General features: G+C 49.0%; 11 protein-coding genes across 11 annotated transcripts; 7 read left to right on the top strand and 4 right to left on the bottom strand.

The window, feature by feature from the left end:
* Positions 1-7: 7 nt before the first annotated feature.
* On the top strand, positions 8-1,452 carry N7471_008718 (putative phosphatidylglycerol specific phospholipase C; the record flags this gene model as incomplete). The annotated part of the gene is made up of 2 exons (XM_057281437.1): positions 8-592; positions 649-1,452. 2 exons carry the CDS (start codon positions 8-10, stop codon positions 1,450-1,452), a joined length of 1,389 nt encoding a protein of 462 aa, XP_057135697.1.
* A 651-nt stretch (positions 1,453-2,103) lies between these two features.
* On the top strand, positions 2,104-3,184 carry N7471_008717 (SCO family protein; the record flags this gene model as incomplete). The annotated part of the gene is made up of 3 exons (XM_057281436.1): positions 2,104-2,577; positions 2,670-2,994; positions 3,063-3,184. The coding sequence occupies 3 exons, from the start codon at positions 2,104-2,106 to the stop codon at positions 3,182-3,184; spliced, it is 921 nt and encodes a 306-aa protein (XP_057135696.1).
* Positions 3,185-3,486: 302 nt separating this feature from the next.
* N7471_008716 (molybdopterin synthase catalytic subunit) lies at positions 3,487-4,026 on the bottom strand (the record flags this gene model as incomplete). The annotated part of the gene is made up of 1 exon (XM_057281435.1): positions 3,487-4,026. One exon carries the CDS (start codon positions 4,024-4,026, stop codon positions 3,487-3,489), a length of 540 nt encoding a protein of 179 aa, XP_057135695.1.
* A 320-nt stretch (positions 4,027-4,346) lies between these two features.
* Positions 4,347-6,209, bottom strand: N7471_008715 (glycoside hydrolase family 13 protein; the record flags this gene model as incomplete). The annotated part of the gene is made up of 3 exons (XM_057281434.1): positions 4,347-4,863; positions 4,922-5,681; positions 5,738-6,209. 3 exons carry the CDS (start codon positions 6,207-6,209, stop codon positions 4,347-4,349), a joined length of 1,749 nt encoding a protein of 582 aa, XP_057135694.1.
* A 1,008-nt stretch (positions 6,210-7,217) lies between these two features.
* N7471_008714 (putative G-patch domain protein) lies at positions 7,218-10,171 on the top strand (the record flags this gene model as incomplete). Its single annotated transcript, XM_057281433.1, is given in 6 exon segments — positions 7,218-7,358; positions 7,398-7,771; positions 7,865-7,940; positions 8,007-8,764; positions 8,823-9,135; positions 9,150-10,171. The coding sequence occupies 6 exon segments, from the start codon at positions 7,241-7,243 to the stop codon at positions 10,169-10,171; spliced, it is 2,661 nt and encodes an 886-aa protein (XP_057135693.1). The 5' UTR covers positions 7,218-7,240.
* Positions 10,172-10,500: 329 nt separating this feature from the next.
* On the bottom strand, positions 10,501-11,100 carry N7471_008713 (uncharacterized protein; the record flags this gene model as incomplete). The annotated part of the gene is made up of 1 exon (XM_057281432.1): positions 10,501-11,100. One exon carries the CDS (start codon positions 11,098-11,100, stop codon positions 10,501-10,503), a length of 600 nt encoding a protein of 199 aa, XP_057135692.1.
* Positions 11,101-12,043: 943 nt separating this feature from the next.
* On the bottom strand, positions 12,044-14,658 carry N7471_008712 (DUF3433 domain-containing protein; the record flags this gene model as incomplete). Its single annotated transcript, XM_057281431.1, has 2 exons — positions 14,534-14,658; positions 12,044-14,439 (listed from the first exon to the last, which is right to left on the bottom strand). Exons 1-2 carry the CDS (start codon positions 14,574-14,576, stop codon positions 12,044-12,046), a joined length of 2,439 nt encoding a protein of 812 aa, XP_057135691.1. The 5' UTR covers positions 14,577-14,658.
* A 1,545-nt stretch (positions 14,659-16,203) lies between these two features.
* Positions 16,204-16,548, top strand: N7471_008711 (uncharacterized protein; the record flags this gene model as incomplete). Its single annotated transcript, XM_057281430.1, has 2 exons — positions 16,204-16,263; positions 16,372-16,548. 2 exons carry the CDS (start codon positions 16,204-16,206, stop codon positions 16,546-16,548), a joined length of 237 nt encoding a protein of 78 aa, XP_057135690.1.
* A 1,748-nt stretch (positions 16,549-18,296) lies between these two features.
* N7471_008710 (uncharacterized protein) lies at positions 18,297-18,533 on the top strand (the record flags this gene model as incomplete). Its single annotated transcript, XM_057281429.1, has 1 exon — positions 18,297-18,533. One exon carries the CDS (start codon positions 18,297-18,299, stop codon positions 18,531-18,533), a length of 237 nt encoding a protein of 78 aa, XP_057135689.1.
* A 444-nt stretch (positions 18,534-18,977) lies between these two features.
* On the top strand, positions 18,978-20,776 carry N7471_008709 (putative pH signal transduction protein PalI; the record flags this gene model as incomplete). Its single annotated transcript, XM_057281428.1, has 4 exons — positions 18,978-19,167; positions 19,218-20,469; positions 20,532-20,716; positions 20,772-20,776. The coding sequence occupies 4 exons, from the start codon at positions 18,978-18,980 to the stop codon at positions 20,774-20,776; spliced, it is 1,632 nt and encodes a 543-aa protein (XP_057135688.1).
* A 1,658-nt stretch (positions 20,777-22,434) lies between these two features.
* N7471_008708 (uncharacterized protein) lies at positions 22,435-23,090 on the top strand (the record flags this gene model as incomplete). Its single annotated transcript, XM_057281427.1, has 2 exons — positions 22,435-22,515; positions 22,704-23,090. 2 exons carry the CDS (start codon positions 22,435-22,437, stop codon positions 23,088-23,090), a joined length of 468 nt encoding a protein of 155 aa, XP_057135687.1.
* Positions 23,091-23,548: the final 458 nt, after the last annotated feature.

The following is a 23,548-nucleotide window of genomic DNA, read 5'->3' as shown; positions in this document are numbered from 1 at the left end:
TGGCACGATGAAGACCACCGCTCTCATTTCCTTGCTCGGTCTGTCCGGCAGCGCCCTGGGTGCGGCTGTTGAGAAGGGCAAACCTACAGACCAGCCCTTCGGCTACAAGTCCGGCTCAACAGAGTCTATTGCCAACATGAAAGACAAGATCGAAAATGTTGTCTGGATCCTGCTGGAAAATCGCGGATTCGACAACATTCTGGGTGGTGTGAAGAAGAAGGGTTTGGACAACGTTGTCAACAATGGTCCTTTCTATAACTTGGAGGATATCAGCAACCCCCAGAGCAAGAAGTGGCCCAGCCAGTACAAGGACTACGACTCGGTTCTCAATGATCCTGACCACTCACTCACTGGTACCAACTTCGAGCTCTATGGCGAGTATAGCCCTAACAATGAAGCCATTGCCAATGGCTCTTTGACTGCCAATGTGTCCGGCTTTGTCAACCGCCATATGCTTAAGTACCCCAAGATCTCTGCCCAGCGAGCAGCCGACGAAGTCTTGGGATACTACTCTGAGGATCAGATCCCCACGATCGTGGACATGGTTGATGAGTTCACTACCTTCAACAACTGGCACTCTTGTGTCCCCGGTGTAAGTATCGTCCGTGTTGCAGACTACCCAAAGATATCAAACTGACCATCAACCAGCCCACCAACCCCAACCGTCTCTGCGCAGTTGCGGGTGTCACTGATGGCCATGGCAAGAACGACAAGGACTTCGATGTCTCCGCCATCGATACCACCAGTATCTTCGAGGCGGCCTCGGAGAAGGGCATCTCATGGCTCAACTACGATGGCACCAACGGCGCCTTCCTGCCCGATTCCATGTTCTTCGACTGGACCGCCAAAAACGCCAAGAGCAATGTCGTGCCGCTCGAGAACTTCTACCAAGACGCCTACCTGGGTCTTCTCCCCCAGCTGTCGTACATCAACCCATCCTGCTGCGGTCTGAACACCAACTCCATGCACCCCTCTGGCAACGTCTCCTTCGGCGAGGTTTTCCTGAAGCAGATCTACGACGCCGTCCGCACCGGCCCTCAATGGGAGAAGACCCTTGTCCTCGTCAGCTTCGACGAGACAGGTGGATTCTACGACCACGTCGCGCCCCCTCTTGCCGTCCGCCCAGACAACAAGACCTACACCGAGAAAGGATATGATGGCAGCGAGTACACTTTCAGCTTCGATCGTCTCGGTGGTCGTATCCCCACCTGGTTGCTGTCTCCTTATACCCCCAAGGGTCACGTTGAGGGCTACGGTACCGACCCCGTTACCGGCGAGTCTTCCTCGTACAGTGCTACCTCCGTGCTGAAGACCCTTGGTTACTTGTGGGACCTGAAGGATATGAGCCCTCGTGTTGAGCACTCGCCCGCCTTTGACCACCTCATTGGTCCGAAGGTGCGCTCTTCTCCTACGACTCTCAAGAACCCTCATGCGTTCCCCGATGCTGTTTGAGAGGCTTTCTACGGTAATGTGATATAGAGGAATGGTTGAATAGCTTGTTATTGGTCATCTAATGTTTCTCGTGTGATGGGAGGCTATATACTTTATTATGATTCACGCACTGCATATTTTGCAGCTTTCTTGAGGGTTTCCAACCAGCCTCGGGCTGGTTTCAGTGAATACCCAGTTGGTTAGATATGATGTTTGAAACGTTGTAATTATTAAAATATTAAAATACTACTATAATTTGTTTTTTAATGTCTTTGCAAGCATCCTTTTAGATATCCTAAAACATGTTTTCGAATAATTAGTTAGGTGAAAATTGTAGTTGAATAATACATATGTAACCTGTTAGTTTTGAGAGAAACTTCAGCAGGAACCGGCTCTCGGATTTCTATTGGATCCTTTGCAGTCAATTGTACCTAGATAGGTACATATGTAGATCACAATTTATTTTATCAAGGAAATAAATGCATCATATCAGGAATCCAGAATTGGAAAAAGCCAAAATGTATACGAAAGTGTGTAATTGACGCCTGAGGCAGACACCCTAAACTTAATTCAGCTGTCGATCTGGAGATTCTCGAATTCGGCCCGGAGTCGACAATTGATAATCAACCATCCCTCCGAGATCTCCCCAACCACAGCTTCGCGACAATCAAAATGCCTTCTCCTATGAGATTGGCAAGTGGGCTCCTCGCCCGAACCACCCGCAACATTGCCATCGAATCCGCCCCAACACAACGCATCCTCCCTCTCCTCCGAAACAACACCGCATCACAATGCCGAGCCTACACCCAAGCACAAGGCCCACGGTGCAACCAAAACATGCGCACCATGATTTCCGCACAGAAAAACTTCTCAACCTCCGCCTTCCGAGCAGGCCCCAAGACAATGGGTCAGATGCGCCAGCGCAACTCGACCGGCCCATTCTCGTGGAAGGCCGCACTGCTCTTCGTGCTGACCGGCGCCGGTATGATGCTCTACTTCCGTGTTGAGAAAGCCCGTCTTGAGCGCAAGCGCATGACGGAGATGAGCAAGGGTGTCGGCAAGCCGAAGGTTGGCGGTCCGTTCGTCTTGAAGGATCTTGATGGGAATGAGTTTACGGCGGAGGATCTGAAGGGCAAATACAGCTTCGTGAGTTACCCGGATCATGGAACAGAAGATAATCAATGGAATTGATATTCTAGAACGGTACTCGCTGACACAATCTCGCTTGATTTCTCTAGGTCTACTTCGGTTTCACTCACTGCCCCGATATCTGCCCCGACGAGCTGGACAAGATGGCCGAGATCATCGAGAAGGTCAAGGCCGCCACCGGAGACGAAAAGCTCTTCATGCCCGTTTTCATTACTTGCGATCCTGTCCGTGATACGCCCGAGGTGCTGCGCGAGTACCTGAAGGAGTTCCACACCGGCATCGTCGGCCTGACTGGCACGTACGAGCAGGTCAAGAACGTGTGCAAGCAGTACCGTGTGTACTTCAGTACTCCCAAGGATGTGAAGCCTGGCGAAGACTACCTCGTGGATCACAGTATTTACTTCTACCTTATGGGTGAGTGTGGGCAGATATGACGCTATAACCTGGTCATCTAATTTCAGTATGCTAACTTTTCATCATAGACCCCGACAATGACTTCGTTGAGTGTATCGGCCGCCAGGATACCCCCGAGTCTGCGTCCAAGGTGATCCTGGAGCACATCAATGACTGGAAGAGGGAGGGAAGGCCACTCAAGACGGAGTAAGAGTCTTGTGCTAGGTGTATGTATGGAAATTGTACAATATAGTCATTCGAATATCCGAATACCCCACTCACGTCGGAACCGTGTTCCAGATACTTTTGCTTTTCATGCATCCTCGTAAATTGGAGTGCCACGGCCAAACTTCGTCAAAACAAACAAATATAGAGGCCGGGCGAACCAGTTTTGTTTAGGCAACACCTGTAAAAGAGACTATCAGCATTACCCACAAGCCACGACCTAGAAAACCACCAACCAGCCAAGTTCGCCAAACCACATAAACCCCAACCCAAACACCGCCAATATCCCTAAACAGCCTCAGACTCCAAAACCATCCCCTCAGCATCCCGATCCGCATTAGCCCTCCACTCCATCCCCCCATCAACAAACTCTTCCCTCTTCCAAATCTCCGCCTTCTCCTTACAAGCCTCAAGCACCTCCTCGCCCGCCCTCCACGCCGCGCCCCGATGTCCTGCACTAACAGCAATGGCAATAGAAGCCTCTCCAATCGGCACAGTGCCGAGTCTGTGCGCAATACTCACTCCCTCAAGCTTATGCGTCTTAACAGCGGCCTCGGCGATCCCCGCTAGCGTCTTCAGCGTCAGAGGCGGGTACGCTGTGTAGCTGAGCTGCGACACGGAGCGGCCTTCGAAGGTATCCCGTGTCGTGCCGAGGAAGAGGATGTTGGCGCCGGCTGCTAGGGAGGAGGTTTGGGATAAATAGGTGTTTGCGTCCAGGGTTTCGTAGGTTAGTGTTAGGTGGATGTTTTGCGTTGCGTCATGATGTGTGCGTGGGTAGGTTTTTGGGTCGAGGTGCGCCGGGAGGGGGGTTGGTTCTGAGGAACTCATTTTGGGTAGGATTTGGGAGAATCAATTGGTTTGAGGGGGTTTGGGTTCTTTCAAATGTTGGATGTTGTTGGATTTATGACTGCCCAGGTGCTCCCCCTCGATGCTTATCTGCTGCGGGGATCGGATAAGAGCGCCCCCGATCTGATCTGCGGAGAGCGCCGTGGGAATTGGTGGTTTTGAATACTTGGGTTTATGTTGGTTCTATGACTCGGATTCTATTTCTTGGGATTGTGTTCATGTTTCTTCATTGTGGAAAACAGTCTAAGTACAATGCGTGGAGGAAGTGGCTTATGGCCAACCTCAGATCTCATATATATATATCACAGGAGCAAAACCACAGCCTCATATGGTCGAAGTGTCCACTTTTCACCAGAGAACCGCTGGGAAGCCTCATCAACACCTTCATAAGTGTCGAGCAAGACCTGTTTCACAGCAGTGATACCGTTACTGGCCGCATCCCACTCCAGAGTCTTCTCTGTCCAGTGACACACAACCAAGGCTTTTTGGTCACCATACTGGCGAGTGTACGCAAAGACCTCCTGATTTGGTTTATCCAAAAGTGTGAAATCGCCATACACAAAGACATCAAGGTACTGCTTGCGCAATTTCAGCACAGTCGCCCAGTAATGGTACGTTGAGTTGGGATCCTTGACTTCCGCCTCGGCATTGACCCGCACATAGTCGGTGTTCACAGACATCCAGGGCTTGACGCCAGGTCCGGTGAAGCCGGCATTCTCAGCACCTGACCACTGGACTGGAGTGCGTCCGTTGTCGCGTGACTTCTTCTGGTATTCTTGCAGAGCGATTGCTTGCGCAGCGGTGTCGTCCTTTGGAAGTCTATAGAATACCTATAATCAGCCAACATCCACAAGTGCTACCAAGAGAGTGAAATTACCTTTTCCAGTGGTTCAGACAATCAATGTCTTTGTATTCTTCAATACCCCATGATTTGGGCACATTTCTGGTTCCCAGCTCCTGTCCTTGGTAAACAAATGGAGTACCAGCCTGCAATACCAGGGCAGTAGCCAGCATCTTAGACGCGACCAGTCGATACTCCTCACTAGCATTTGTGTAGCGGTCAATAGAGCGCGGTTGATCATGATTCTCCCAGTAGAGTGCATTCCAACCATCATTTGTATACATGAAGGTCTGCCACCGCTCAAAGAAGTCCTTCAAATCAGTGAGCTTCCAGCTTCCAGGTTCAAACTTATCATATTTTCCATGGTCAATGTCAACGTGTTCGAAATTGAAGATCATATTGATCTCATTGCGGTCAAATTGCACCGCACGGAGAACCTCTTTCTCGTCAGTGACGAACGGCATCTCACCAACGCTGAAAGCATCGTACTCCTTGAGGATCTTGCCAAGATCCGCGAGGTACTCATGCAAGCGCGGGCCATTGGCGTACCACTTGTCGCCCCACTGCCAGGGAGTCCGCGGGTCTTTGATGGGTCCGTCGGGGAAGCTCTGCTCCTTGCTAATGAAGTTGATCACGTCCATGCGGAACCCGTCGCAGCCCTTGTCGAGCCAGAATCGCATGATATCGTGCACGGCCTTGCGAACTGGTGGGTGTTCCCAGTTGAGGTCGGGTTGCTCAACCGCGTATAGGTGCAGGTAGTATTCTTGGGTCAGTTCGTCCCATTCCCAGACGTTCCCTGGAGTAGATTACAGGTTAGATTGATTTAATCAACCAATGACGAAAACCACTTACCCTGGAAATGAGAAACCCAGTTGTTGGGAGGTTGGCGGTTTCCATGTTCATCATACTTGGCCGGCTTCCAGACATACCAGTTACGGTACTCATTATCCCTGGAGCTGCGCGACTGCTTGAACCATTCATGCTGGTCGCTGGTGTGGTTGACGACCAGATCCATCAGGAGTTTCATACCGCGCTGGTGGCATCCGGCAATCAACTTCTCGACGTCTTCAACTGTGCCATACTCATCCGCGATGCTGTAGTAGTCGGCGATATCATAGCCCATGTCCACCTGCGGTGATTTGTACGATGGACACAGCCAGACGATATCCACGGCGAGGTTCTTGATGTAATCCAGTTCAGAGATGATACCGGGGATATCACCGATACCATCGTTATTTGAATCCTTGAAAGACGCAGGCCAGATCTGGTACACAGAGCTTTCTTTCCACCAGACACGGTGGTTGGAGTTTCCTGGGGTAGCCATGGCGGTTTGAATGCGGATGGCAACTAAGGGAGGTGACTAGGATGTTTTGAGAGGAAATAAGAAAGAAATTAGGTTTCTGGAGCACTGCTGGCTATATATGTATGTTATTATTTGCTGTAAAAGATGTGTTGTTAAGGACACTTGGAGCATGGCCAATCGCTCATGTTTATTCCACCGCGGGGCAGATGCGGACAATCATCGGGGACCTCAGCGATTGATATGTCGGCCCGAGGTGTGCGTACCTACTGTGGAATGCAGCATCTGTTGAATCAAAAGCCACACGATGTTGTGGATCGTCTCCACCTGGATGATAATGGGTCTAACGATGATGCAACTGGGCCGAGGGGTTCTTGGCGGGCCAGTTTCCAAATTTACCTTGGATTTGATCCATCTAAATTGATAATGAGAAATATCATTTGATATAGAGCAGAATATCCTTTTTAAGATGATGTAAAACAGAGTTTCAAATTGAAACTTGCACTGTATACTTCCACAGTTGTTTGTATAGATACATAGTCACACTTCTACCATCTACAATTTCAGCATGCATGGATCATCAAAATCCATCGTACGTACAAATACCGAGGCATTCAATTGAATCCATGAACCAAACTGCCCCGCACTAACCGGGGCATGTTGTCGCACAGATAGATTGCTGGATATATCAGGATAGCTTGCTGGATATCGGGGTAGCTTGCTGGATATCGTGATAGCTTGTTGGATATCAGGATAGCTTGCTGGACATATCTGGATAGCTTGCGATGGTGTCGAAATGGAATACGGCCTCGCTAGGCCCTAAACAGGAACTGAGGTCTTTCCAAGGTTGTTATGAGGCTATATGTTGTACTTTCCATTCCCTCAATGGTCAAATAATAGGCGGTGTGCTTGGATGAATGGAGGCGGTGGAGCTCGGAGATACCTTATCGTTATCGTAGCTCCGGTTGTTCAAACTTCCTGGCACTGGAGGTTCTCCAGCTCTCGTAGACAACCTTTTGCACATTATCCTTCTTTCTTTCAAATGCTTATCAACTATGCCGCCTCCGTATCGAAACGATAAGCTTTCTTCGGGCTCAGCTCGTCGACCCTTTCCTTCGCGAAATGACCGTGATGGCCGCATGTATGATGATCGATCGCGATCTCGCTCGCCTGGTAAGCCTCCCCGCATGTCAATGGCGTATTAGCCCATAGACACCTTCGACACAGGGCCAATTTCTCCACGTGGTATTGAACTGTGGCTGACTTTGTTCTCATTTGAATTGATAAATAAAGATCGTGCACGCTCGCCTCGAAGACTAGCCGCCGACAGCAGACTCGAGTACCCCAGAGACCGAGAATCTGGACAAGGCTACCGAAGCCATGATCGAGATGATTATCGCCGTCGAACTTCGCACTCATCTCCTCATAGGGGCAGAAACACATACAAAGACCGCGACCGAGAGGGTTATCGAAGCGCGAGTGACAATCGAAGCCGAAGTCGCAGCCGTGGAGGCCAGTCCCATATAGGACAGGTGAGCCAAGAAGTGAGGATGGATGGACTTCCGGTGGACATGACAGAAGAGCATGTGAGTTATCAACATCATTGACTGGATCAGACGTTTGAATATCTGCGTTGTTGACGACAACTGCTGACAATGTGGTCAATTATGAACCAATAGATCTCAGCTGAACTCAGCAATGCCTATCATACCGACGGCCTGGAAGATATTCGGGTCATTCGTGACCGAAACACGAGTATGTGAAAGTGGCAGACAGTTTTGAAGAGGGTGCACCGTTTTAACCTAATATTGTGCCAAACAGAGTTGTCGCGGCAACTAGGGTTTCTGCGATTTTCCACGATTGAGGCATCGCGCGAATTTGTCGAACGCAACCACCCTTTTATCTTCTTTTATGGACCCACAAACGACCGAAGTACCCAAGTACGCATAGCTTACAGCCGTGAGAGGGAAGACCGAGCTCGTGCAAGAGGCGCAAGTGAATGGAACTGCAGAACGGTAAGTCAATGTGGTGGCCCGGAGCCCCGGGGAACCTGCCTTCCCATGCCGGAAGTACCTAGGGACCTATTCATTGTTCTCCGCTTACAAAATCAGTGTCTCATTTCCAACTTCCCCACACGTACACGTTGTTACAAGTGCGGTACTCCACGACCCGGTTCGTACACCATCACCATTCCTCTCGCAATCCTCTTTCCAGCACTAACCATTCAAGCAGATATGGATGCTACCGGTCCCCCTGGAGTTTCGGCTCCCAAGATAGCTAACGATGGTGATAATGATGTTGCTCCTGAGAACCAGCCTTCCCAGTTCCTCTTAATTCGTGGTCTGGAGGCGTCTGTCACAGAGGAGCTTCTTGCAAAAGGAGTTTCCAAACTGTACCGGCCATCTGGCAACAATGACAGCGCTCCTGAGAATCAGAAGAAGGGATCTAAGGTAGCCTCGACCACTGGTGACAGCAACTTGGGAGCGCGCGAAGGCTCCCTCCGTCGCGTGCTCCTTGTACGTGATCGCCGAACCAATGAAAGCTGGCGTTTCGGATTCGCAGAATTCGCAGGAATCAATGTACGCTTGTTTTATTCCTCCCTTATCTTGTTTTCATTTTTAACACTTGACATTTCAGGATGCACAAGCTGCAATGACGCGGCTCAAGTCTTTCGAAAAGTTTACCATCTCCTCCAAGCAGGTGTTGGTCACCTACATTCATGGCGGAGTGTTTGTTCCAGTTATGAACGCTCCATCCGGTGCTAGCTACTACACATTCAGCCCATCTAACAACCCATCACTGAAGTTGAGGTACTGGGACGATGAAGCATATGTGAAGGAACTCGTGCTGTCAACCGAGGAAGATGATGCCGCGCAGGAGCAGAAAGCCAACCAGACAACCTCCAACCATGGAGATGCCCAAGCCAAGGGCATGAAGGACTCCGATAAGGGTAAAAGAGAAAAGCCGATGGCCCGGCGAGTGCGAATTCCAAGAAGCTTGCAATGCCATCCCAGCTCCAATTCTGGAGTGACCGTCACGCTGAGCTCCATGGAATCAACAGAGATGATGCTGGCAACCCCGCAGAGGGCTCGACATCCGCAACTCCGGCGACTGACTCGACTGCTCCAACTGTTCCAACTGCTCCAACTGACCCAACTGCTGCACCGGCTCCATCATTTGCGGACTTCAACAATAACTGCTGCCTCTTGTGCATGCAACAGATGGTGAATGCAGGTCATCTCAGATACCACGAGCGCACCAGTGATATCCACGCCGAAAACCTGAAAGATGTCAAACTGAGGGAACTCGGCGTCTGCTGGCTGATGACTAATGGTATCGTGCCCTTGCCAACTCCAAACTACAAAGACAGCAAGGATGAATACCGTGACGGACTTGAGCAAGAATATTCCATCCCTCCAACACCTCGATCGTTTGCAGACCTAAAGCGGAACTGGTGCCTCTTGTGCTTCCAAAACTTTGATACTCCGGTGGAAGTGCTCATCCACGACCGCGTCAGTGAATACCACCGAAAGGAACTGGAAGACGAAGAAGCGATCAAGTGGGGCCTGGACCAGCTTAACCAGGCGGGTATCGCACAGGATATCGTGCCGGCGGCTCCAGAATACCGAGACCGCGCAAAGGAGCGCCGCCAGGCTTTCGGACGTGATGATGCCAATGCCCGCCAGAGAGCCCCCGAACCAAAAGAAGAGGACGAGACACCCGTGCAGACAACCTCGATCGGTGCTTCTCTTCTCAGCAAGATGGGCTGGTCCGAAGGATCTGGCCTTGGTGCGCAAGGAACCGGTGTCACCGCGCCGATTCCTACTGAAATCTATGCCCAGGGTGTGGGACTGGGTGCGCAAGGAAGTCGACTGGGTGAGGCAACCGAGGAAGCTGGTCGGAACACTAGGGGTCGGTACGACGAATTCCTGGAGAAGACCAAGGATGCCGCACGCCAGCGCTACGAGGATATGGACCGTTCCTGATCTTCAGGACGTTGAATGTAAGATTATGGGTGGAAGGGGTGGTGGTGGTTGGGGTTTGAGGGGAGGATGAAGTGAGAATGAGGGGGGATATGCTGATTTTCACCTTGTGTGCCATAACTGGGTGGCCGATTCCATGTAAGATTATGATAACTAATGAACCCTTTATATGATGTATTCTCGCTCGGACCCGTTCGGGTGTCTTTCCATTGTAATCGACAACCATGCCAAGTAAATGCATATATGTAGTGTACAGCTGGTATCAAATCATGAGTAGAGTGTTGGTATGCAGAGTGTAGTTGGTATGGGTAAGTATTTTGCCAAGTCCATCATCAGGTCTCTTTAGTATCCTGATCGACCTGATCCTCCCGGAACGCCCTCTTCATCTTCTCCTTCTCCAACTGCTTCTCAAACTTATCACCAAGGATCTTAGCGACCCACTCCGTAACCTCCGTCTCAAGCTCCTCATCACTCTTGACAGGCGTATCACTACCACCCTGCAACCCATTCCGCACGAATCTCCGCATATCCTCAAGCCCATTAATGTTCAACGCATACCCGACCGCACCGCCGGCCATCAACCCAAACGAGATCACATTGAGAGTAGCCAAATTCAGAGCCTCGAACGCATCGCCCGCGGAGTTCGAGTGCGGCTGGTGGTACACCGAGCTTGTGTAGAAAGACGGGATGCAGGCAATGCGTTTCTTATGGAAGGCGCGACGTGTCACTAATACCGAGAGCGCGAAGAAGGTCATTCCTCCGAAGAGGAGTTTGAGGTTTGTGTTTGTTTGGGGCGAGGGTGGTTGTGCTATTTGTGTTTGTCCTGGTGGTGCTAGGGTTGCGGATTCATCGGGTGTCGGTTTCTCTTGAGGAGGTGTTGGTTGGCTCGACTCGGGTTTTGGGCTTGAGCCCCAGCCGAATAGTGATACCATTGCTATGCGCGGTGTGTGTGAGGACGAGGATTGTTTGGTTGGTGATGGGAAGCAGAGCTGATTGGTCTGAAAAAGAATAGATGCCGAAGGATCGAGAGTTGAAAAACTGAATGGAGAGGATGGCTGGGTATGGTTTTCTTCCGCGACGATGACTCAAAGCACTGTGTGCGGGGGCAATTGTCTTGTTGTTCTTGTGAATGAAGCAAATCCGTGCGGAGACGGAGATGACATTGCAGATCTGCACGTGACCAGATTCTCACCGAGGATTTCCAACGTTGGCTGCCTTGACATTGCAACAATTTGGTCAAAATTGGACACACCTTTCTGTGAAAAGACGCCTTGCTGTCAAATAGTCAGCCTGGCCAGGAAACCCCGTTCTGGGACCATACGAACCAACGAATGGCTACATCATAGATGAGGCCGAGTGATAATTGGAGTTTTTAGGGCTAGATCATCGGATGACTTGGATATCCCATTGAACAAGCTCATTTCACAGCAATTACACGGCAATTGCGATAGTATAGGCCGGAAAACCGAGTCCATGGTGGAACGCCCTGTCTATTTACAAGTGTTCTCGAATTTTTCATGTATAGAAGTTCGAAGACATTTTGACTACAATTATTGACCTCAATGCTGTCCTTGTGCGATTAATTTAGAGGGAAACTGTAGATCAAGTTGGTATTGAACAAATTATCTTCTATATATCACCAAAACATAACGCCAATCAAATAAGGAAGTATATAAAGTATGCAAAAACGCCGAGTATGCAACTGTCAGAATAACAATAGCCCAAACCGAAAACCATTCAAAAACATTTCAACAATCATTCTCATATGTTCATAATTCAGCGCGCTTCGAAACAATCGTCAATATACTATGCTCATAAAAAATGCAAATCATAATAACATCACAGAGGATGTTATCCAAAAAGTCGTCAAGGAAATTATTTCATAGTGCCCGTGGTAATAAGCATATCACTGCGGCCAGGGCGATGGAAGCGATCGATACCAAGATGCTCCTTACCGTCACGACCGACGTAAATGCCAAAGCCGTACAAAGGCAGCTGTCGCTCAGAGGGCGGAGCAACAATAAGACGAGTGACGAGGTCAGTCTTGCTCCTCGGCTCGCGCAGGAGCTTATCAGAGAGAAGAGGCGACTGATACAGATAGCTCATGAGATCAGCCAAGGTGGTGATATCGTGTGGGAGATAGCGACGACGACCAGGCCAGATTGCCACGAAAGATACGGCATATAGGCCACAGAAGCCGATCAAAGCGTAGAATGCTGGCAAAAAGGCCGAAATGCGGATGTCGTCATGATTGGGGAACCAGAGGGCGATGAAGACGCCGCCGGCGAGAATGGGGATGGCGAGGGATAGAAGGCTCATGAGAGAGATCCAGGCAACTTTGAAGTGGCCATTGATGATCGCTTGAATGGTAATTTGGAGTGGGTAAGAGGATGGGTAGGAGAGTAGAATGCTCCGTTCGGGAGATGCGCCGCTGGGGGATGAGAGCTCGACGTATGGCTGGAGAGCGCGGAAATATACGTCAACGGGTTGCCAGGCGAGAAAGAGGACGTTGCCGATTAGTGCGGGAATGAAGCTGTATAGGAAATTGGAGGAGGAGAATGCGCTTGTCGATGGGAGTGTTGGAAGTTTTGGAGGGAAGCCGCCCTCGATGGCGCTATTGATGAAGCTAACGGCGACAAAAGCGATGAAGAGGGCGAAGACAATGACAATCCAAATAAATACTGGAACTTTGCGCAAGAACCAAGGTGTCCAGCGATAACGGGCAGATGGCGAGTATAGGTGGTGCTCGTTTGGGTCATTGGCGAATGCACCGTTGTGCTCAAGGTCAAAGCAAACTTTGGCAATTCCATGTGGCTGGTTCTCTCGGCTTTTGCCGGTCTGATGGAGAGACGGAGTGCGCACAGGAGCATCTACTTCGCCGATTCCGTAGAAGATCTCGGTCTTACTTGAGAGCTTCCAGTAGCCCAGTCGAAGGACTCGGGGATCAAGCGATTCTCGCACTGAGGGGACTGTCTCGGAGTGCTCAAAGTCGTGGAGGATGTTTGACCGCTGAATGATCGAAATCAAATCTGCGAGGCTGACGGGATCCCACATCAAGCCAGACCAGCCACGAAGGAAACGGACGAAAAGCATGATTAGGCCTAGTGTCAAAACACCATATAATCCCACCAATGTCCAGCCCACAGATTGAACTGAAGCCCATTTCCAGACACCTTGTCCGTCAATGATATAGTATTTTGCTTGGAAGAGACAACTAAGGAGCGGGATGGCGAAAAAGTTTGAAAGCCAAATTGTGAACAGAGAGAATCCGAACAAGGCTTCACCATGCCGGAAATGGGAGAAGTCGGGAAATATGAAGTTTTTCGAGAGGATAGGCAGGCGGTTCATTACCAGACCTTGCTCTCGTTCTGCCGACATGATAGCAAAAGGTGCTATGCGATATACTGCAGCCTGAATGATGAATAGCCAGATGATGATGGATGCAGCAACAATCTGTGGTAGGAACTGAAGCAAAAAATACCTTGAGCCACCTTGACGCTCGTAGTTCCACAATCCCTCCTCACCACGGGACCAAACGTTGCAAAACACTATACCCGCGATCATGAGCAGACAGCAAAATATCGTGAGCGCCAAAGCCCACGGCCGGAGAACAAGAGGCAAGTAGTCCAAGGGAGGATATATCAGGCTCTGCTCCGGCGCATCGACGGCCATAAAGGACTCGGGGTCCACTGAGATTGGCCTTTGCGGCAAAGCCTGTGGTGAAGGAGAGGTATACGACGGTCTCACTGGAGGCGTGTCATGTCGAATGGGGGTCCGCGTGCGGGTGAAGTAACCGAGTCCCTCATCCCATACCAGCCTATCGGTTGGATAGTCGCCTGTCGTCGTGGTGGAAATAGAGTCATTCCTTTGAACTCCCCGAGCTCTGTCCTGAGTGAGTTGGTCGATTGCAAACCGGACGTACGGGGAATCGTCCATGCCTGGGGTAGGGGCTGGTCCCGGGTAATCACTGGGGGATCGGCGAGAAGTCCCGTTTGATCTTGACCTGTCGGATATGGGACTGATTTGGGCCGGTCTGTCTTCTGCGAAGCGTACTGTGCTGGATGTTGGTGGACGTTGGGACTCGAGATCTTCTTGAGCAAGCTGTATCTGCGACATGGCGGGGGTTGGTGCATGGGAGTCTGGAGTCCTGAATCGCATGATTGTTGCTAGACTCTCAGTACTAGAGGGAGCTCGATCTGAGAATGAATAGTAGTCGTCTGATGCAGCCACGGACTGTTGAGATTCTGTCCGGGCAAGTTGCGGCTTGCTTGCTATATAGGAGTCAGTTGACTTGAGTCTTCTGAAAGCTTTGCAATGTCTGATAATTAAGAAGACAACGGGGCGGGGGTTCTTATATGCACGTACTATTAACGTTGCGCAGGCTGAAGTTTCTCGTCGGGTTCGTCATGTTGGCTGGATATTGATCCCACGCGCAACGATAATTAATCTAGAAGCATTCCTCGACGCCCTTGAGATGCGAAGGGATTTTTTTGAGGACCAGCAATCGCTGCCCAGCGGGTTTTTGTCTGCCATAGTGCTGGGCGACGTCTCCCAGCCACCCCAGCCACCACACAGAGGTTTACACTCAACAAACCAATAGGGATGAAATAAATTAGGGATTTTCAACTCAGACACTATTAATTTGATGAATCACACCTAAAATCATATCGAATCAAAATTCGAGGAACAATTATGGAGATGGTTGAGTTGTTTCGCGGCCCGATCACCAGCACATCGATCGCCTAAAGCTTGGCCTTTGCGATCTCCAAATCTCCCCAAGTCTCACCAGGTCTCACACAAGATCATTTCTGTTTCAATGTTCCAATTTTAATAGGCTAATTTCCATGGTAACCATTTCAACTATAGCTATGTACGTTTTTGCCAGACCATGTAGTTCTGCCTCGCATCCTCGTGCACCGTACAAGTTTCACACTGGAGCCCCAAGGCAATAATTGCCAACAATTGTTATCCTAAATAGCTGCTATACGCAATAAAAAAGCAGGGTGTGTTCAAAAAATTGACAATGGTCCCCGTTCAATAATGCAGCGTGGTGTTGCAATTGTTTTTCTCCCTTGCTGGTATAAATGGCTGGAACTAGGGCTTCGCGGTCCGCGGAACACCACATGAAAACATAAGGCTGTATCCAGGGGAGCATGAAACATATGATCGAGGGCAATTGGATTTTATTAGACAGTGTTTGGGATATTCATGCCTGTCATGATCACATTGAATCTTTATGGATTGTAGCTCCGTTGCTATGGATAAAGAAATTGACAGAAACCGACATAGATGGCATCCGCTGCAAGTGATTATTCCAAGGGATATGGGAACACTGAGAATCAGAGAGACTAACATGCATAATTATTCCGTTTGTTATTAGGCGCTGGATTTGAAAGTCGTCTGCCTCTATAATAACCATATGTGCTTCCCCGGTTCTGTTTGAAGCTTGCCATAAACTAATTGGGAAAAGTCCGCTTATAGATGTTTATTGCTCTTGTCAAGTCCCTTGGGGTGTTTGAATTTCTCGTAATTTCTTGTGGCTTCGAAGCATGCAGAGGATGGCTTTCAAGTTCGTTACTTGCGGTCACTTGTCGAGTTATATGCATAACCGGATCATCACATCGGTGCCTGCCCTCACTCCATGCTTTCCTTATTTGACACAGGAGTTTATAGGCCTGGTACTCGGTATTTTCCACAGATAAGCCCTCTTGCTTGAACAAGGGGATGAGGCTTTCCTTATCGCATTATATATATTTCAAGTAAGTACTCATGAAGGTCAATCCCTGACCCTATATACGGTGTCCAACTGATTACAAGACTATGTATCGCCGAATACAAATCTTTCTAATCAGAGCACAACTAATGAGGATCACCAGCTTCTTAGTGATGATTGGGAATCGAGGCTGAGGTCTTCCCCAACCCCATATAGTACGAGCGTCCATTCTCCTGATGGCCAGGTGTGGGACGAGACCTTGAATACAACGCCAACGACACTCCGCTGGCGCTAGGTCTACTATACCGCGCAATTTTCCCCGATGACGTGGAACAGGGTAGCCGGTGGCACTGCTCTGACGTTGACACGAAATGACCATACAGTGAGTCAACACCTCTAACCCCTCCCTAGAAATATTTATGCGTATTTTTTGTTCTACCAGTGCTCTTTTGACTCCATACACCACGGTACTAACAAGAAGTTATCGTAGTTCCCCTATTCGCTGGCCAAGAGGGCCCGTCAGTCTCCCCGTGGGTCTGTCGACGATAATGTCACATTTGTTGACAGCAAGCCCCTATCTGATCGCAGTAAGCTGCCCACAATCGAAAATCTCTACCCTCTACCGGCAGCTCGTTATCTGGCGGCATTTGCCAAACAAGTGGGCTAGGGCATTTACGTCGCTACGCTCTGCGAGTCAATTTGATGTGAATCTATCATTCTATTATATAGAATCTCGATGCCAAATCTCAACGCCACTCAATGTGAACTTATTCTTATTTCTCGTCCATTGTGGGACAGTACTCTGTTCATACATGCCTTGTCAGTAAGTGTAGAGTATAGTAGACTTGAGAGCTGATCAACACCCAGGAAAAGGAAGCAGGACTTGCGCATATTGCCAGCACCTCCAATTCCGAATCTAACATAACGCTCTTGAAAACCAGATGTCGACCGACTATCCTGGATGCCACTGAGTCGAGGACTCTCCAATGATTGGAGCAGAGTCGCTCTGTCAAAGGTCTCTAACGGCAGTTGACCCTCCTCGTCCTCGGATTTCTGCCGTTTCGGCCAACTAAAAAACCTCAATAGGCAGCGCATGCCTTTTCACTGGAATAAAGAACAACTTTGAAGGGAGCAATTTCCGAAATCAGTCTTCTGGCTCTTAATGTCTTGATAGATTCAACTTACGTTTGGTTCAAGACTTCCAACAAGTTCAAATGATTTTTGCATAACCCGGTCATATTTGGGGATAATAGCTAGTTATACGTTTGACTAGCCGGTCCCTTGCCGTGATTCACACCGCGGGTTACACAGACATTGTATGACCTATGAAGCTTCAATTTTCCCGAAACAGTCAGACTGACTACCGTTATATTTGATAGATTTGATATAAGAAGAACCTACAACATATCAGTAAACATAAGTGATAATTTAGCCACCCCTGGAGATAGGTCAGTCGCATTTGAAATTTAAGTAAAGCATTAATGGCTTTTGCTAATAAGCACATGCATGCACAAGTCCAACAAAGGGTTGCAACTATACCAATATGTGTAACAACACATTTCCGTAGCTTTTGTGCGGCTTGTTACTAGAAAACAATACAAACGAAGATTTGTTAAATGAAGATCCCTCGAGGACTTCCATTCTATATACCCCAAAAGCAGGATTGAACATCGCCATTGGTAGATGTCTCTTTTATTCTAGCAAGCAGTCTCTCAGGGGTCAAATAATGTAGTGGTGTGCCCGGGTTGTAAGTGGTCACACGACTGTGACGCGGAGTGAAGCCCTACTAGGACGCTATTGGTCCACGATGGCACAAGATTAAGCTTAATGACTTGAAGATATCGACTGCATTCAAAGAGAGCCTGTGCAGTACCTTGCACCAACAGAAGAACATAAGTTGGTCATGACCAAAGGCGATTAACCTTATCTGGTCTCTAACTAATGGAAGGAAGTTTGAGAATTGGGTTAGAGCCTCGAGGTGGATACTGCCTGTTTCATCTTAAAAGGTGGGACTGTGGGCCTCCAACGGTGCTAGAGTCCGGATTTCGGGTCCAAGCGTTTTCTGGGGCCAGATGTCTGGACTGGAAGCAGAAAGTGCTGTGCCGCGTTAGTGGATCAGAGGGTGGCTGGCGAGATTGCAAGCTGTGTTTGAAGGGTGTGCTCATTGAAGTCGTTACATGTCATATGGAAACATTTCAGAAACGCAGATCTGATTCCACCATGAACAAGCTGAAGCCTCTGAAACCATGTACATACATATCTTGGCTCCTTGAAGGCCTTAGAGAAGAAATGAGCTCCATGGTCACTAGTAAACGCAGGACCCAATCGAACACGGCAGAGAAAAAGTCTTGTTTCCTTGCAAAAAACAAGGATTCAATAAGTTGGTAAATTAGCCAGCGGGCATAGCCAATGATCATGTGTACCAAGAAGCTCGAAATTGTTCCAGTCGCTGCGCACGAGTACTCCGACGGCCGGGCTTGGCATCCTGTCCCGAAACGGCACCTCCAACCGGGAAGGGCGAATGAGAAGGCAGAACAGCTCTGCGCCAACAACCCCGGCATTTTAGAGAGGGGAACCGTGCAGCAGGCATATGATTTAACCTCACGTTCGAACGTTCCAAGGGGATTGAAAGAGGAGATCAAGAGAGGATAGAAAGCTTCATATGATAGAGAAATGACAGAGTAATGTAGATGGTAGAGTAAACGTAGAAATAGAGTGAGATCATCTGACTGATGCCTGAGGCCATAAATCCAAACCTCCTCTCTCTCCTCTCTCCACGGATTCTCTTCCAATGGCTTATCTGCGCTCTGGTCATTCCTTTATTCTTTGATTCTTTTGGTTCTTTAAATTTCCTTTGGTTCTTAAATTCTTGGCTTTCCCCTCATTTGCTTCTTTTTCTCCTTCTATTTCTTTGCCTTGAAAGATTTTGTTTCGATCTCGGGTTCAGATGTCCCCTGCAATGCGGCGTTAGAACCTCGTCTCTTGCGTCGCGTTTCCCATTAGGCCGTCAAAATCAATCGCTGATTTTGTTTTTATCTGATTTCTCCTTTGGCCAAGAAACAAACATAAGGTTGATCTCCAGGGTCTCCCCTCACCATGTTGCTCAAGCCTGCGACACCCCTCACCATCTTGCTGCTGATCGCCTTTGTGCTTTTGCTTCTCTCATGTCTTTCAACTCCTATTGTTAAGGGAATTCCTCTCGCAACTTATAAAGATGTCGATTATGGTGTCTTTGGATATTGTAAGGGGAGTACCTGTACCAATATCCATTTGGGATACACGAGCAGTAAGTGTCTCCCCTGCGTTTCTGCCTGCTCTCCGCTAAGTTTCGTGCAGATGATATAAGTAGTACCGGCGATGATTTCAATCTCCCTTCCGGTACTCGAAAGTCACTATCCTCGATCCTCATCATCCATCCAGTCGCCGCCTTCCTGACCCTGATCTGCCTCTGCCTGGCTATCGCGGCCCACTTCCATGCACCCTCCCACTCGCCGCGCTTCCTGTTGGCGCTCCTCATTTTGTTGCTGCCAACACTACTCGTGACTCTCCTCGCATTCCTTGTCGATATCTTGCTCTTTGTGCCTCATCTAGGATGGGGTGGTTGGATTGTGCTGGTCGCGACCATCATCCTTACCTCTTGCGGAGTGGTCACATGTGCCATGCGCCGAACCCTTGTGAGTAGGAAGGCAAGGAAGCGCCGGATCGCGGAAAATGCGGAGATGAGCGGAGAGAACTATTACAACCGACAGAATGCCGCTGCAGCTGTGCCTGCGCCCCCTGTTCCGGCTCCTATCGAACCCAAGGAAGCCTTTGTGTCGAACTCTCTCAACTCCGATTCGGGCCCAACATTCGCATCCTTCCACGCGGAAACGCGCGACAGTGATGACGATCGAACACCCCTCAACTCGCGGGTTCCCATGAGCGATATTCCAGCACCCCCGGACCATCGCGGTGGCCCCTATCGCGCTCCGCAAGATGAATTTGGCAATATCCCGCCTCAGGGCCCGGGTCCGTACGGCGCTGGTCCAATGTCACGGAACCCCTCCGATCCGCGCATTCGTCCCCAATACTCCGATGGTAGTATGGGTTCTCGAAGAGGAGGAGCGCCACCTGCCTTCAATGGACGCGGGCGGGGTGGATATCCTCCCCGGGGTGGACGTGGAGGACCTTACATGGGACCTCCTCGCGGGCCTTCCCCTGGCTCCCGGGGTGGCTACGCGGGGCCAATGCCAGGGCGTGGAGGTCGCGGTGGAATGATGCCGCCTCGAGGACCACCAGTCGCCTATGGCCCCGGTCCAGGCGGCCCCGATCGCGGTTATGACGCGTACGGTCGATCCGTGTCGCCTCCCATGGATGACCCTTATAACTATGGACCACCGGGTCAGATGCGCCAGCCATCTCCCTGGCCCATTGGCATGGCCGTGTCACCGGAGACGGTAGGCCAGGCCATCGAGATGACTCCGCAATCTCGACCACAATACGATATGCATGACTCGATTCAACCAATGAGCAGCGTACCGCAAACGCTGTCAGTTGAAAACAACAGCGCTCTCCCTGAAAGCCCGACAAGCATGTACAGCCGACCTGGGTAAGTCAGAATGTTACAAATACCGTCCCTAAACCGACCACTAACCTTCTCTGTTTATGTAGTTCCTACGTTCCTCCTCGCTCAGGCTGGGGTGCAGATAACCCTCGTACGTCCCCGCGGCCACCGGGGCAACCTAACAACAACAGTCCCGCTTACTACGAAGACGTGGATCCCCGTTTCGCTCGTCGACCATCGCCCCCAAGTGACTCTGCGATCCCCTCCTCTCTGACGCCTGGAGCTCCTCACTGTACGTACTCTTACAGATCACACGTGTTGACGAGGCCCTGCTGATTTTCTCCTAGTTTAATGAAATCTATTGACTTCTAAGTGTCAATCACGCTTGACACGCTTCTTCCACCTCTTCTACGCTTTGCGATACCCTTTTCTTCCCTTCACTTCTCTGGCTAAATTCGGATTTACATTTTTTTCCTCCTCGATTTCATGGCGCCCTAGGTCATCTTAGGGAATGGAGTTATGGTGCCTATTTTCTTACCATTCCTCTAAACGTTCTCTCTTGGGATGAAAGTTCGGCATTTCACCTTATCCTCAAACATCCGCCACAAACACTGGCGTTGGGAACGAGAGTTTTTTTCGCTGCTGAGTTGTACTCTGCCTGAACTTCGATGTATAGCAGCAGGCGGATACGATGTACAGAAACCGTTTCACAAGATCTCTGGCTTCATCTAAGATCAAAAGCACTTGACGCTGCTACTGATTTGATCTCTTTTCTACTTTCTCTTTCTTACTTTCTTCCACTGAGTGGACTTGTCAATTTTATCCTACCCAATCCCACATACCTTTCTGTTCTCCGGTACATCTGTCTTTTCAATGATCTCTTCCTTGGTCTCTGTATATAAGGTTGAAACATTTTCTCTAAAAAGATGACAGCCCTGTGATATGACGTCGATCATGATCTTCGATCTTCGTCTGCCAATCGTGACGATCATGCCACTAACCTCGCTAAAAAAAGGATTTGGTCTACCATTGCACCACTGTAGTAATCGAGTATATGGGACCCACGCTTCCCTGGACTTGTTATTTCTTACGCGTTATGCGTCTAATTCTAGGGTGCTTCGACCATTACGCTCGTACTCTCATTACGAGGGCTCGCAGAGTCAGGGTATCCCTGATATTGCGTTCAACCAACGGGAAACAGAACTATTGACTCTGGGCTTGCTGCTGTTGGTAAGGAGCCAGTAAATGATATACTTGGTATTTCTAACTGACGGGTCATTCGGGGTTGTTCCTGAGTCTTGGTATCTATCAGCCGTGAATATATACTTAGAATTCACTCTTTTCATGCTAGTTGTTTGACTCGATTACAAGACCTACACTATCTGAATCGTACGTATGATAACAGCGTGATGTCCACGTTGGCAACTGTACAACAACGGCTTTTGGTCTCCATTTCCTATTCAAGATTTCTGACAGCGTTTATAATCCCTCCACTCCTCCAGCTAGCTCGGCATGAGAGCGCCAGACATGGGATGGTCGACCGGCCCGGAAATATGACATTTTCCTTCCCTCACTCATCCCAGAGTACCTCTCGCGTTAATAGAATTCTTAGTTGAATGCGCTCTTTTGGTTTTAAGAATGGGAAGGTAGTATGGAGTATATCTCGATAGACTAGGCAGTCACAAACTTATTTTATTAGGCTCACATTGCATTTTCAATCATTGTATAGGACCTAACTGGCTAGACACAGCCAATTATCACTTTGCTCTTATTTTTCGTTCAGGTCATTGCTACATCAGCCCTTCCATCAAATACAACTTCCATCTCAATTATATCTTACTCTGATAGTCTTACATTGTCACTAAATTTGAACTCATAGAAGTGTTGACAGGGTTAGTTTTTAGCTCTCGCTACAAGGGAGACATCGGTTAGGCTACACCGGCATTGTTCTATTCATTTTTTAGATGAGTAGCACCCCACGAAGACGTACTCCCTGAATTACTATTTAAGATGCTAGATAACTCGTTTAATTTCAACTTTTCAACAATCACATTGCATACCTACTGCAACCCGGGAACCAAAGCCAGCAAGGTATGACCCTTTGGCCCATGGCCAAGATTTTGGATGACACAATAAGCTAACTACACCTCTAGTCACATTGCAGGTTAAGCATCGTCAAAACGTCTCCAAGTTACAGACACAACCCATACAACACGTTACAACCAGTAAGATAAACAGATAAACCCCGTTCCCCACGCTTCGAACACAGAGCTAACAAGTATAAAGTGGCTGATACTCGCCCTATTCCGTCGCCCAACAATGAGCAGCTTGAGAAGCTGACAGTGCTAACAACTCGAGCAAAGAATCGAGCCAAAGAGCGCAGAGAGATAGACCAGAAGATGGAACACATTATGAGAAACAAGGAAGCTAGGATGGCAGCCTATCAACGATACTACCAGCCTCATCCACTCCTGGAATGGGACATGAATCGAGAATTGGAGCGTCTCAATCAAGAATTGGAGCGTCTCAATCAAGAATTGGAGGATCTCAATCGACGATTGGACAAACTACAGGCCAAAGAGGAAGAGGACGCCATCTCGGCAGGAGATCTGGAGCCAGATCGGTTGAGCATGCCGACAATGGGAGCCAGGTCGTTGGAATTTTGACCGCCTGTGCTGGATGCTGCACAATGCTTGCGTCCTAGATCTAGCCTCGACATAATTGCGTTTACCAATAGTACTGTGCACTCATGCATTCATGGATCTATTCACTTTATCTTTCACCAGTAGAACTCTAACATCAGTCTTCTATGTTGACCCGAAGCGGATATTAAAGCGGTTCCAGGTTTTTTCTGTCGTTTCTAGTTGGGAAGATTACAGCACACTAGCGCTATTTGACAGAAATCTGGCTGTATTACAACGTATGGACAAAATCAGATATATTGGAATCTCTAACTAACTAAAATGACAAAACCCGCACTTTCAACAATCTGGGCGGACATAGATGACTAACTGTAATATGCACTTTTGTATGGTATGGGTGGTACCAGGTGTCACATGATATTCAGGGTATTTTACCCTGTTTCCACCATGTATTCAATCTTAGTATTCGACACTATTCTCTC

The sequence above is a fragment of the Penicillium samsonianum genome (assembly GCF_028829775.1).
Source record: "Penicillium samsonianum strain IBT 33392 chromosome Unknown utg000004l_segment0_segment0, whole genome shotgun sequence".
Classification (NCBI taxonomy): Eukaryota; Fungi; Ascomycota; class Eurotiomycetes; order Eurotiales; family Aspergillaceae; genus Penicillium; species Penicillium samsonianum.
The sequence above is the reverse complement of the archived record's forward strand: the minus strand, read 5'-3'. Positions and strand labels throughout refer to the sequence as shown.